At 30.0% G+C, this 13,932-nt stretch overlaps 1 protein-coding gene across 1 annotated transcript; it reads left to right on the top strand.

Annotated features, from left to right (window-relative positions):
- The first annotated feature begins 112 nt into the window (after nucleotides 1-112).
- Nucleotides 113-8,016, top strand: LOC120354055 (multidrug resistance-associated protein 4-like). The gene is made up of 3 exons (XM_039440089.1): nucleotides 113-236; nucleotides 1,246-1,356; nucleotides 4,002-8,016. The coding sequence occupies exons 1-3, from the start codon at nucleotides 192-194 to the stop codon at nucleotides 4,077-4,079; spliced, it is 234 nt and encodes a 77-aa protein (XP_039296023.1). The 5' UTR covers nucleotides 113-191; the 3' UTR covers nucleotides 4,080-8,016.
- Nucleotides 8,017-13,932: the final 5,916 nt, after the last annotated feature.

Genomic DNA, 13,932 nt, shown 5'->3' with positions numbered 1-13,932 from the left:
ACGCCACTGCTGATACTTAGGCTATCTCTTCTCTATGGTGAAATGCATCTATCAAGTTAATTATTTTTTAAAGCATATTTTTCAAAGTTTTTTGTTACATTTTCAGAACCGACGCTCTTATTCAAAAGACAATTAGAAGGAAATTTACGAATTGCACAGTTCTGACCATCGCTCACCGACTTAACACTATTATGGACTCCGATATGGTTCTAGTTATGAGTGCTGGATCTCTTGTTGTGAGTATATATCTATGTTGTAAGTATATCTTGTATGTAAGTATATCTGTAGTATATTATGTTGTGAGTATATCTTATCTATGTAAGTATATGCATCAATTTTATTCAAGCATTCCTTCATAAGTTGATCAGTTTATTTGTTTTCACTGCAATTTAGATCAAATCAAATCATAAGAGGCTCAATAATAAGAATGTTTGCTGAGGATGATGCCCACATGATCCTGTAGCTTTGTGCTGAATTGAATTGGAAAAATCTTTATTCAGTGTATGGGCAATAAATTGATTATGATGATGAGAGATGAGAGAACCTACTGCATTAGGTGGGTTCTGAGCAACCTAAATTTAACAAAAAATGAATTTATATGTGTTTACATAGAAAATTGGACAAGTGAATAAAGCACAACCTACTTTTTTAACTGTGTCAGGACCTAAATTTGGAAGATTGCCTTGGTATACAAGGATTCAAGGATTGCCTTGGTATTTTATCTACCAATATTTTTACATCAGTGGCTTTTGTTACATAAATAATTTTTGAAAAAATATTGTTTCAATCATATAAAGGTTTGACAATATCAGCATGTACTACAGAGTGTCATTCATCAATCTTATTATTCATCTGATGAATGGTCACAAATAATGAATCAATTATGAGTTGCATTTTAGTTTGGACTTATTCATTCATTTATTTACGATACAAATAAAAACATTGGTAGAAAAAATAATAAGGTAGCTTTTGTGCTATTTTTCTTCCAAATTTAAAGGTGATGACACAGTCCAAAAGAGGTTAGAATTTCACGTGTACAATTTTAGTCCAAAATAAACATGGAAACTATAAATTTTTCATTTAGATGGTTCAAATTAACAAATTACTTATAGATATTTATCTATAAGTATCAAAAGTATCTTCTAAATATCTATCTGTAACTTCCTATCAATTTTAAATCGCTATAACTCTTCATATTATGTTATGTTAGGAATGATTCATTTGATGTAATTGGTCCTTTTCTAGGAGTACAATCATCCTTACCTTCTTTTGAAAAATTCTGACGGAATTTTCTTCAAAATGGTTGAACAGACTGGAAAATCAACTGCCGAAGCTCTGCACAAAATTGCTGCTGAAGTAAGTACTAGTTAATAATATTTATACTCAGTTAATTAGTTGGTTAGTTTGTTAGCTAGTAAGTTACTTAAATAGTTGATTGGTTGACTGGTGAACAAACTAAATTAATTTAGTTTTATGAATTACTGTGAACAGTAGACCTCGCGCCGTTATAAACCGCAGCCTCCTCTTATACTGTCCATCAGAGTATATCCTGTCTGTTTGTCGTGTTGGCGAGATATCGGTGTGAAAACGGCTAATGGCTAATTGGTGTATCAAAAATGCCAACATCAAGAGCTAATCTCCTTCAAGACATACTGGCAACAGGACAGCCCAAGTTCAAAGCAGAGAAAGCTCGAGAGACAATACTATGTTATTTTAGTTATTAATTGCATGCGTTATTGCACGCAATCAATAGTTCATTTATTTATAGACAACAGGTTTCCCCGAATATGTCTCCTTAACAAAAAAATGTAAAGTTACAAATGAAAAAAGAAAATAATGATAAAAATAATACGAACTAATGCAATAATAAATAATACAAATAACAAAAATACCACCTAATTCAAAAATGAAAAATACAAAGATTTCAAATACTTTTGAAAAAGGAAAAATAAAACAAATTAAGAATTCAAAATTCCAAAACTTATAAAAATTAAAGAATATAATAACAAATAATGAACAAAAAATTTATCAATAGAATAATAATAACATTTATAACTGAACGACGTCCCTAACCATATGCACATCCACACTGATACACCAACTATTTATTTGATCAGATCATGCTTACACAAGATTTAATTATCATATATAACGCTTTCCGGAATCAAGCACGAGAAAACCAGAAGACATCTAGGCGCCCAGAAAAAGCTGTTATAAGTTCTTTGCATCCTATTTAATAGTGCATAAAATTTGCATTCAATGAGGCATGCAATTTGCAATTTATAGTCTACACAGCTGCTGATTTCTTACCAAGTTACATTGAGATATAGAATGATTTATAATGAATTCTATAGTCTGATTTTACTTTCCTTGCCCTATTAGGCTACCATAGGTAATAATAATAATTATTATTAATTTAATATTATTAATAACCATAGGTAAGGAAAGTATTGCTTTCTGAAAAAAATTGAGGTACCCCAATTTCCATATTTCTATACGTTTCAAGGTCCCCTGAGTCCAAAAAGTGGTTTTTGGGTATTGGCCTGTATGTGTGTGTGTGTGTGTGTGTGTGTGTGTGTGTGTGTATGAGTGTGTGTGTATGAGTGTATGTGCGCCTGTGAACACGATATCTCATCTCTTAAGTAACGGAATAACTTGAAATTTGGAACTTAAGGTCCTTACACTATAAGGATCCGACACGAACAATTTCGATCAAATTCAATTTAAGATGGCGGCTAAAATGGCAAAAATGTTATCAAAAACAGGGTTTTTCGCGATTTTCTCGAAAACGGCTCCAACGATTTTGATCAAATTTCATGAAAATCTATTACAGCGTTTCGCCGTAAATGCGCAACATATAAACATTAAAACATTAAGAGAAATGCCAACCGTCGACTTGAATCTTAGACCTCACTTCGCTCGGTCAATTAATATTAAAGGTAAATCCAAATTAAATGCTGTGAATCACCCCGAAGACAAATATTGACAACAGGGTTAACAGCTAGATGGAAATTCGATGAGAGCTACTATAAAAAAATCCATCTAGCTGTTTACCCTGTTGTCAATATTTGCAGTAGCAGAAGTCTACGGGGTGATTTACATAATTTAATTGATTAAAAAAATATTTGCCAGCCCGGGAATCGAACCCAGTATTTTCTAATTGTTAGTCAGGTATGCTTGTCCTTATCGTCCATTTTATACGAAGCCGATGTGACCAACCAGAATTTGTGAATAGGCTAGAATATATTAAATAAGCTACTTGAATAAATTTAATATGAAACTTATTTTTCTTGTTTTCAAATAACTACTGTAGGAAGTGTGAAGTACAAAACCAATTTTATATTACTTGAATTTTACAATGCAGAATCATTCAATAAAATTCACATTAAATTCATTGGCCAACAATAATAACAAACAATCAGGTCATGTTCCTAATTTCAAAGTTTGATCCACATATTATATATAAATTCTCACATATATATTTCGTTTATTTTTTTCACTTACAAATGCATTTTGTGAGATAATACGTGTTGGGTATCTTCAAAAGTAGGTACCTAATTTCAACAAAATAACACATTATTTACTCATTTTCTTTTTTTTTTGTATAAATTTTCTTTTTTGTGAAAAATGAATAGTTCCTCTCCCAATCATTCTCAAGAATTGTGTTCAAATTGTAAATGAATTGTTGATTAATGTAATTTTTATTCATTATAAATTTGTCTATTATATAAATAAAAATATAAATCTGAGTACCCTTTTTAAAATTTTTCGTCACGGCATGTTTCGGCTACTAATGCCATTTTCAAGTGATTGGAAAATGAATTCTATTGATGGAAGATAAGAAGATTCTTATTGTCTATTTTTTGTGATTTTATGACCACATAGGATCACTGTAGTCTCTGGTTAGCCCTCTTTCTTTGTTTATCCGCTTCAATTCTCTTCTTTTCTTCCCCTTATTGTCTATTGTCTATTATAATATGTATTTTCTTTTTGTTTTTCAGTGTTACAAAAAATACATAGATGAGGATGATGAGGATGATATCTATAACAAACGAGCCAGCAGTGTAACAGATCTTTAATTTGTACGAGTTTTTCTCGTATTACTGATAATTAAATAAACAACCCCTATTTTCACTGGAAAGTGTACCAAAACTTGAAAAATACAAAAATAAAAACACGTGATGTTTTGTGATTGTATTTGTACAATGTGATAAGGAAACTAAAGAATATTGTTTAAGAAGAGTTAGTTAGATCTCTTGGTTCGGTTCTTATAAACTATAGGGATACAGTATAAGGTTCACTACAAACTGTCTGAATATAAAGCAGTGATTTCATTATTTGAAAGTGATGCTGACAGTTTGTAAAGAATCACACTATATTGCCAATAATTTTGGCAATATTTTTCATGATTATTAGTAAACGTTTATCTTTTATGTTCCTCCTTATTTTTCCAATATGTGTTTAGTTTCTTCAGTCGATTCTCATTTTATGACTTATATCCTAGAAAAAATGAAGAAATTGTTTATTTCTTATGCAAAAAAAAAACTTTAAAAAACTTGATTTCATAGTTAAGACTATAAGTGTATTTTGAATGTATTCTCAAAGATGAACGAAATTTGCTTAGAGTTCGAATTGAATCGCAATGGCTAAATTTCCCTTTATGTATTACTTTAAGTTACTAGGTACCTAAAAAGTGGCTACCTTATGCCAGTATTTATTATTCGATTTAAATTGCATTTCATGCAATATGTATGCAATAGGTCTAGTGTTTGAACAGGGTTTTCCTGTATTATCCTATAGGTTGGCCAAAACAAGTTATTGACTATCTTCAAATGTTTCTAATTTTTTGTTGGCCTATGAGTGCTTTTGCATTTATATATTTAGATTGTCCAGATTTTGAAGGAACAGTCCCCTGGCTTCCAAATGACCCCATATTAGATCTGTATGCAGTCTTCAACTAAATACAGTTCATACTGTGACTGCCTTAGTCTATTTTGTTTCTTGATGAAATTTAAATCTATATGTAAACAAATATGTGTTTTGTATAGACGAATAAAGGAAATTGGCATTGTAAAAATTAAAGATTTTGTTGCACTGTTAAATTGAAATATATTTTTTCAGAAAATTATTATCAATATTGTTTTATTCAATATTTTTGTATTTTTACAAGAAATATTATATCTTGAACTCACTAGACCAAATGATAATACCCTTGAAAACTAAATTTATTGCTCTCATTTAATTGTAAGTTTGGTTTAATTCTTCTTGTAGTATAATTTGTAGATCTTTTGTGTTCTTCGATAGTAGACATTTCTTAGATAATCTCAGCTTTATATTGTTCAAACAGAAACAATTTCTTTTTTTGTCATTTTTGGTAGTAAAATTATGTAGATAATGGATGTTGTGGAATAAATTCAATATTTAAGAGAAGTTTAATGTTATTCTATAATGTGAGCAAGTTTATTCATGACCCATGCATATTTAAAATTGGCAGAACAGAATCTTGCGATGGTAGTACAACAAATTAAAATTCTAAATTATTGATGAATTAAATATAATTTATAATTGAAGATTTCAGGTGTGATATTATTAGACATCTTCAATTGGCGTTTACTGTGTTTCATTATTGTTAACAATCTGATCTTAATTCTCAGTAACTTACACAAGCCAATATTGTAATCTATATTATAGGTATATATTATTATTCATCCAACAGTACAACTCTTAATTAATTTTTATCTCTTCTAGCGGTTGTAGATTTATTCTTTTATTTTCTATACATTGAATTATTACGTTGTTTTATTCCTTTGTTATTCCTAATTATAGTGTTTTTGATTCATGCTAATGTATTATTACATTGTTTGAAAATATCTTAATCAAATATCTCATATGTATGCTTCATATTCTCTGTTGATCGAAATCCTTCTATATACCGTAATCAACATCAAATAATTTATAATAATCTTCCAGAATTACAATTGTTTAATAAAAATGTAATATTAAATTAATTTGAAACTGTAATGCAGAAACGTAAATTTAATATAAAACGATAATTGAATATTTTTTTGAATACAGAGATTATATTCATTATTATGTAATGATGTTGATAAATATATTACGGTACTTTGAATTAATTGTATTCAATATTCTTTCATAATTGTATTGAAATTTTCAGTACTTAATCAGCTACAGGTTTGAAGTCTGATGTTACTTAATGAATAACATGGTCTGGATAATTTAACTACTTAATTCACTGGCAAAAATTCAATTTTATAGTACTCAATACCTTTATAGTTCAAAACACTTTTATGAGATTGAATTATGAAAATCTGGCCAGAACTTTATGTATCAATGTTGAGTAAGTTAATTTTTTCTCTGATAAAACAACAAATTATTTTTAGTTGAAAATACTGTACAAGATTATTAATTCGATTTTTTATTAGTTTTTTGTGTTACATTTAATATCTATATAGTACCTGGTGCTGTTTACGATATAAAACTAAGTGTTAGATTGTTTAGAAATAACGTAGCAGAATACTTGATAATGCGAATATCTGTTATGAGATGATATTTAGTATTAATGGAAAATGTTGATATTAAATCTATTAAACTATAAATATGTGCCTTATGTATAAACCATGCCTTTTCAAATGATTAATGTGCCTAGCGTGTTATAGATAATGCAGTAGATTTATATCTATTGTAATAATATTGTTATTGAAAATAATTATTGAGAAATTGGTACAGATCGATCAAGTATAATTGAATGAGTTATTTGTTTATTATTAAGCTACTGTATTTGTATGTTAGTAATTGGAATACCAATTTTTATCTTAACTAATGTACCTTATCGAAATTTGTATTTGATGTGTCAAAATCTATCATTCATTCAACACATAGCATTTATTATATTCTTGAACCATTTGTAAAAATAAGAAAAAGATGCAAATTTTGTTCTAGCTCTCCTCAAAAAATGTTTTTTTATTATTGTAAATAATTTGATTCAAGAAAATGTCTTTGGAAAGCGAAATACCGTATTGTAAATAATTTTATTCAAGAAATTGTCTTTGGAAAGCGTGATACTTTCATTATGGAAGAAAACATTATACAAGATGCGAAAAGAAGTAAAATTGTACAAGATACAAAATTATCATTTACAGTGATTTTCAATCCAGTTTTGTACGTAAGTTACATCCAATATATATTTTTCCAGTAGCTTATTGATGGAATCTTCCTTTTTTATTTTTGTAGTAGTTACTCTGTAGCTTCACAAGTGATTCTTTCTAGTGTTAGTTCTAGTTTTTACACGATCAATTTGAAATTTATTGTGGTACTTAATCTCTATTCCAGTAGGAACGTTGGCCGTTTTCATTCAGAATTTGTTTTAAATTCAGTTGGTGTATTCCACTAGTGTTTTTATTTTCAATGTTAAGTAGACTTAAACATCCTTTAGAAGGCAAGTTTCACCAGATCATTAATTACCGTTTCCGTGTTCATCAACACCAATTAAATTATATTTTCAAAATTTTGTATTATAATCAATTGTAAAAGAGGTTCAAGTAATGAGGTTTAAAAGAGAGGCTTTTAAAAGAGGTTCTGTTCTGAAAGAGTCTGATTAAAAGAATCAAAATAAAATGTAACACGCAATAATTTCACAGTAAGATGTTTTTCAATATTCCTTGTTCCAAAACAATTTTTGTGAAATTCTCATAACAAAATCATTTCAAATACAGTCTCTGTATTTTGAAAAACATTTAAATAACTAGATATCGTGTTTTAAAATCTGAAGGCATTCTCTTGAACTAATTATTCATTTTTCTCATTGCTCCTTGTGAACCACCTAAACTCATTTCTATTTAATTTTTCTCAGTATGTACAATATATTTTAGGAAAAAATTGATATCTTTTTAGAAGTATGATGTCAACTGTACCAGACAAATATATGCCTCAAAAATGTGTTCAAAGTAATTTAAATGTTCAAAATTGATGAAATGGTTTTCAAATAAAAATTTATTGTTAAAATTTTCGCTCGTTCGACTCATTACATTATTAAATTTATTTGCCTCATTTCTCATGAATAATAGAAAAGAAAAAACGTTTATTGAATAAATAAGCTACCTTAAGCGAAACCTTAAAGAGGCTGCTTGACAAGGTGCAATATACAAGAACAGGTAAATTCAATAATATATATCAGTAAACGTTATTTTTACAAGAATTTACTTAACAGTTAATATTATCATGATATTAACTAATTAATTGTTGGCTCAGCTCTCAAAAAGCTGAAAGTGTTATAAAGCATAGTCAACGTGAACTTACATATAAAAATGTAGAACGAAATGGCTTACAACAATACAATACATTAGTAATGAATTTCATTATGCTACATTTTAAGTGTAATTATTCAACCAAATTTTTAAATTTCATTCAGTAAGCGCATATTAAAAAACTCAGCACAAGTATCTGGTAAATCATTGAACGTTTTTGGTACAATATTAAGAAATAGATAATTGGTTTCATTATTATAGTATTGGTTTCAGATTACTGTATTCAGTGCATATTTTATTTCACCATATTTATCTGCTATTGAATAAAAAATTACCTTTAATACGCAGATCATGCATTTTTCACAATACTGAAGTAAAGTATGGAGAAAATTAAATTTATTATTTTATCATCAGTACGGTACCTTTGCAATCATTGAAATTTCTAATTTATTGGTAATGACACAATTCAATCTGGGTAGGTTTCACTAGTTGTGGGTTATAATTCATTGATGTTTCAGTAATAATTGGGTTATTGTTTTTTACTTTCCTTGCCCTATTACCATAGGTAAGGAAAGTATTGCTTTCCGAAAAAAATTAAGGTACCACAATTTCTATATTTCTATACGTTTCAAGGTCCCCTGAGTCCAAAAAAGTGTTTTTTGGGTATTGGTCTGTATGTGTGTGTGTGTGTGTGTATGAGTGTATGTGCGTCTGTGTACACGATATCTCATCTCCCAATTAACGGAATGACTTGAAATTTGGAACTTAAGGTCCTTACAATATAAGGATTCGACATGAACAATTTCGATGAAATGCAATTCAAAATAGCGGCTAAAATGGCGAAAATGTTGTCAAAAACAGGGTTTTTCGCGATTTTCTCGATAACGGCTCCAACGATTTTGATCAAATTTATACCTAAAAAAGTCATTGATAAGCTCTTTCAACTGCCACAAGTCCCATATCTGTAAAAATTTTAGGATCTCCGCCCCATCTATGCAAAGTTTGATTTCAGATTCCCAATTATCAGGCTTCAGATACAATTAAAACAAAAAAATTCAAGTGGAAAAGATTGAGCATAAAAATCTCTACAAATTATGTTCATTAACATTTTCACCTAAAATTGATTATAAGCTCCAAGTTCGAGAAAATAAGATTATTCAATTTGCAAACTGTTGGTAAGTATTAATTCTATTAAATCATCCACTATGAAGAGATAGCCGTCAGTCTTCATGTGTCTGCAGCGTTATTGTCCTGTCACCAGCTGGCTTAGGTCTAGATCTTAGAATAGTAGACTTGAGATGCGCGTGAACACTATCGTCAGTTGATCAATTCTCATAACGACAAGGAAAGTTGTGTGAGTGCGCCACACCAGATTTTTACTAATAGAAATGCTCAATTATCTTTAAAGGGCTGATAAAATTAAAAGTAAATAAAAGTTATCAAGTACCAACCCTTTTAAGTAATAAAAACTATTTTCGCTGATTTTTTATTTCATTGAGTCTTATTTATTATTTTGTGTCTCACTGATCATTCTTTGTACTTTAAAAGAATTTATTTATTTATTTACAAAAAATAATATGTGGAGGCAAACAGGTAAAACCATGGCTTACTTTAGATAATCTATATAGTCCAGGCGCTGGCTTACATTGAGCATACATGAGAGAGGCAGAGAATTTGACTTCGGATTATTGTTAGGGGGTCTTTAGTGTATATGAAACTCGATGTCGTCACGTCCCAGGGTGGTCGACAGCTTGGGGGGAGGGGGGTAAGTTGTAAAAAACGCGCGCTTATAAAATCGCCTGCCCTGCAGTTACTATTCATAGTACAGCTTTCAATTTTTTCTCAATATTATGTACACATAACTGGCTTTCAATGTGGTCCTCTACATTTTTGCGATAAACTGCATAGTTTTTCCGTAAAAAAATAAAATATCTCGAAAAATGTATTTTTTTATTATGGACTTTTTGTTATTTCTCGAATATTGAAGTCATTAGCCGACTTAGAGGAAAAGGCTCCCAATAAACGTTGTAGGCCGTTTCTTCCTGAATCCAATGATATATATAGTTTGGGGTTTACGATCATAGATGCGGTGGTGGGAGGGGGATAAGTAGCACTGTTACGCTGCGGCTCGGTCCTCCCCCATGATTAATGCGCGTAATGGCCTGTCTATCGCATCGCTCCTACTAGTCTGTGCATTCAAATTATGTATTTCAGGAACGCTATCTTATGTATTTTCGGTCGCTGAACACGATTTTTCAACTCTCAAGTCTCAATAATTGATCATTTTCATCATAATATACTAATTATGGTCAAAATTACAAACTTCATCTCATTCTGCAAGGAAACTATGAAATGACTGTTTGAAATAAACGAAACTTGGGTTTCAAGAAATATATTAGGATAGAATAATGATAATATTTATATGTGTTTGTTTATGTTCTATTGTTTGTATCTCAAATTAATTTATTGTGATGCACTGCAGGCTAAATATATTATTAAAATTGCACTCTGGCCACGCTTACTTGATATAGTGGTCGTTAATTTCCAAGAAATATTTGTAGAATTTCTTAGTCCTTCATGGTGGAAATGGAATTCATCATTCATTCATTATCATAATGATTATGTTTAGTATGAAAATGTTAATCTTTCGTGAATCTTCAGTTTGTCGTGAACTTTTGAGAAATTATATCCAATATAATAATAGATATGTGTCAAATCAAAATGAAATGAAAATTCAAATATTCATTCATATTATTTCTAACAGTATTATTATAATGATATTTCACTAACTTTTGATTGATTCATCCATTATGGTATTCCCGTTCAGACTGTTTTGAAATGGTAACAAGATATTCAGTATCAAAATTTGGGATTCGAATAGTTTGCCATGCCTGTTATTCTTTCCCAAACATATTTATATGATTTGTAATTTCATCCACAAATGAATGAATGAATGTATGTATTCCTGCACGTAGCTAACGTATGGATTATTCCTTTATAGATTCTTGCATGTCACATTAATAAATCTCTGCCACAGATTTAGAAATCAAGTCTCGATGGTTTGGAGAGCATATTATTGGAGTGATTCTTTTACTCTGCTGCTTCTAATATGTTCACTACCTTTGTTTGATTTAAGACCATAGACATGAAAAGCTATGTCCACCTGTATCACTCCATCTTTATTGAGAATTTTCATAACTCTTCTCATCACAAAGTTTCCATAATCTTGCAGCGTATTGAAGTTTTGAAAAGTGAAGTAGGAGTTGAATATTCAGGAGAGCCATGTCATCATTATGCGAATTTGTCAACGATATTTAGGGATTTAGTCAAATCCACAACTAGTTTCATTCACAATTTCATGGGCCAAGTGAGATTAAGAGTTTTTTCAAATATCCATCAGATGTTGACAGAGATTGCGGTTATTGTAGAAATGCATGCTGCACTAAAACTTCAATGCTGAATTATCTATAATAGCCTAGTAAAAATACAGAGATCAGATCTTTTTGTTCTAGAATCAACTAAGACTAGGATTTTTGTTTGATTGCATTGTGGAGAATGAAAGAACTCTGTATCTTTTTATAGGTGAGAATACACTTTTACAATTTGCCACAACTATGTTCAGATAAAAATCATTGGAGACCGAATAACTATTTCTTTCTATACGTTCAAAAGAGAATCACACACTTCTTCACTTGCTTCCAGACCATTGATAACATTATGCAGATTCTGTTGTCCATCAGAGTCTTGAAGAAAAATGTTATGTTCTCATGAGAAGGTTATGCTTCTGGAAATCATTTACATCTCTCATTATTCTTGTTTTACTTCATTCGATGACTTTCTTCACAATCTCCAGTGATATCCATAATGATGTCAAAATAATTGAACAGAATATCTTTGATGGAAGATTTATTTATATAGTAGCAGTCATTTTAGGAAAGCCTTTGAAGAACTACCTATTCCAATCACTCAGTTTTGGATGATCGAATGAGGATTTGCTCCAAAGCATGATCGGTTGTCACATTTATTAAATTTTCAAGGTTTCATTTGATTGATTGAGTACTTTATTTATGTAGATTACAATATATAATGTCTTATACACTTATATACAATAGCTTACAATACAGCAAAATTATAGATGAATTTACATGATATAAACTAAGAAAATAATAATTGAACTGTATATGATATGAAAAAGCAATTTGTAATATAAATTTGACAGAGAGTCAATGTATTGACTGTATAGAGTTAATGTTTCCTGTTTGGAAATTATTTTCTACTTCTATGAGTATTTTTTTTTTATATTTTCTAGATATGACACATACTCCATAACATAGTTTGTGTGATTGAATGAAAAAAGTATGGGATCTTTTCTCGTACAGTTTCTATGTGCAATACCAGAGTCCTTCCTTATGAGCATGAATACAATTTAAGATAATTTAAACTATGTTACAATAACCAGTCATAAATTTTAAAGTAGTTATTGATTTTGCATTGTGATTCTAAAAAAACTCCACAAATAGCTCCTGACTTCTTTCAAATATACTTTGACAATCTCTCATATTTGAACCGTTCATGAGTCCTTGTAGTTCTTTCATTGAATTGATTGCTTGCTCTCACACCTTAATTATACTGATCTCCCCTCAATAGATTTCCAGCAGTATTCTCTCCAAATATTTCAAATTCAACAAAGATATCTCCCATTACACTTTCGTTCAAGTACCACCCCAAGACAATCAGTCAAACTCAGCCAGATTGAAAGTATTTATTCGTAGATATAAGTTACAGAAATCAGTTGATGAAGCTGCGTTTACACCAAAGTTATTAACAAAATGTTAACTTAATCTTTATAGATTCTATTAGAATCTATATTAGATTCTATGAAACTTGGCAAACACAAGTGTTCATCATGTGATTCTATTAGAATCTTTATTAGATTCTATGGAACTTGGCAAACACATATGTCCATCATGTATATGATAAGTTATGTTCAATCTCATAGAATCTATAAAGATTAAGTTATATTAACATATCGTTAATAACTTTGGTGTAAACGCAGCATTAGAGTTGTATTTCCTTTGTAATAAAATATTTAGTCATATCACATGGGAGTAATTGGCATTATTTGTGCTTCAACTGTAAATTTATATTACGAAAATATTTTACTCCTGATAAACTGATTTTTATTATTATTTTAATTAGGAGGTTCCAAGAACAATATAATCTGAAATTAGATGTTCAGACTAGCGAAACGCACCAGTTAGCAAAGACAATACAAACTTTTCTTATAATACAAGTTTTTTTGTCTAATATGGTTAAATAATATATCCAGGACCAGAGCCTCTTTTTAGACACTGTTGAAGTAAACATGTTCATTAACAAACATGCTCCTCCTTCATCTTCTTCACTTACTCCTTATTTTCTCTCTTTTCATTCCCCTCCTCATTATTCCCTACCTCCTCCTCCTCCATTTAATCTTCATTCTCTTTCTTTTCGTCCTCCTGCTCCTCATTCTCTTTCCCCTCCTCCTCTTTCATTTTCTCCTCATTCCCCTCCATTTACTCCTCATTCTCCTCTTCCTCCTCCATGTAATCCTCATTCTCTTTCCCCTCCTCCTCTTTCATTTTTTCCTCATTCCCCTCCATTTACTCCTCATTCTCCTCTTCCTCCT

This window comes from Nilaparvata lugens, chromosome 13 (genome assembly GCF_014356525.2).
Source record: "Nilaparvata lugens isolate BPH chromosome 13, ASM1435652v1, whole genome shotgun sequence".
Classification (NCBI taxonomy): Eukaryota; Metazoa; Arthropoda; class Insecta; order Hemiptera; family Delphacidae; genus Nilaparvata; species Nilaparvata lugens.
The sequence above is the reverse complement of the archived record's forward strand: the minus strand, read 5'-3'. Positions and strand labels throughout refer to the sequence as shown.

Bases quoted from the DNA above. Each gene is read 5' to 3' on its own strand.
- LOC120354055 (XM_039440089.1), top strand. From the start codon at position 192: ATGGACTCCGATATGGTTCTAGTTATGAGTGCTGGATCTCTTGTT. The intron at 237-1,245 runs GTGAGTATATAT...GTCCTTTTCTAG, and splicing joins TGAGTGCTGGATCTCTTGTT to GAGTACAATCATCCTTACCT. The intron at 1,357-4,001 runs GTAAGTACTAGT...TTTGTTTTTCAG, and splicing joins TGCACAAAATTGCTGCTGAA to TGTTACAAAAAATACATAGA.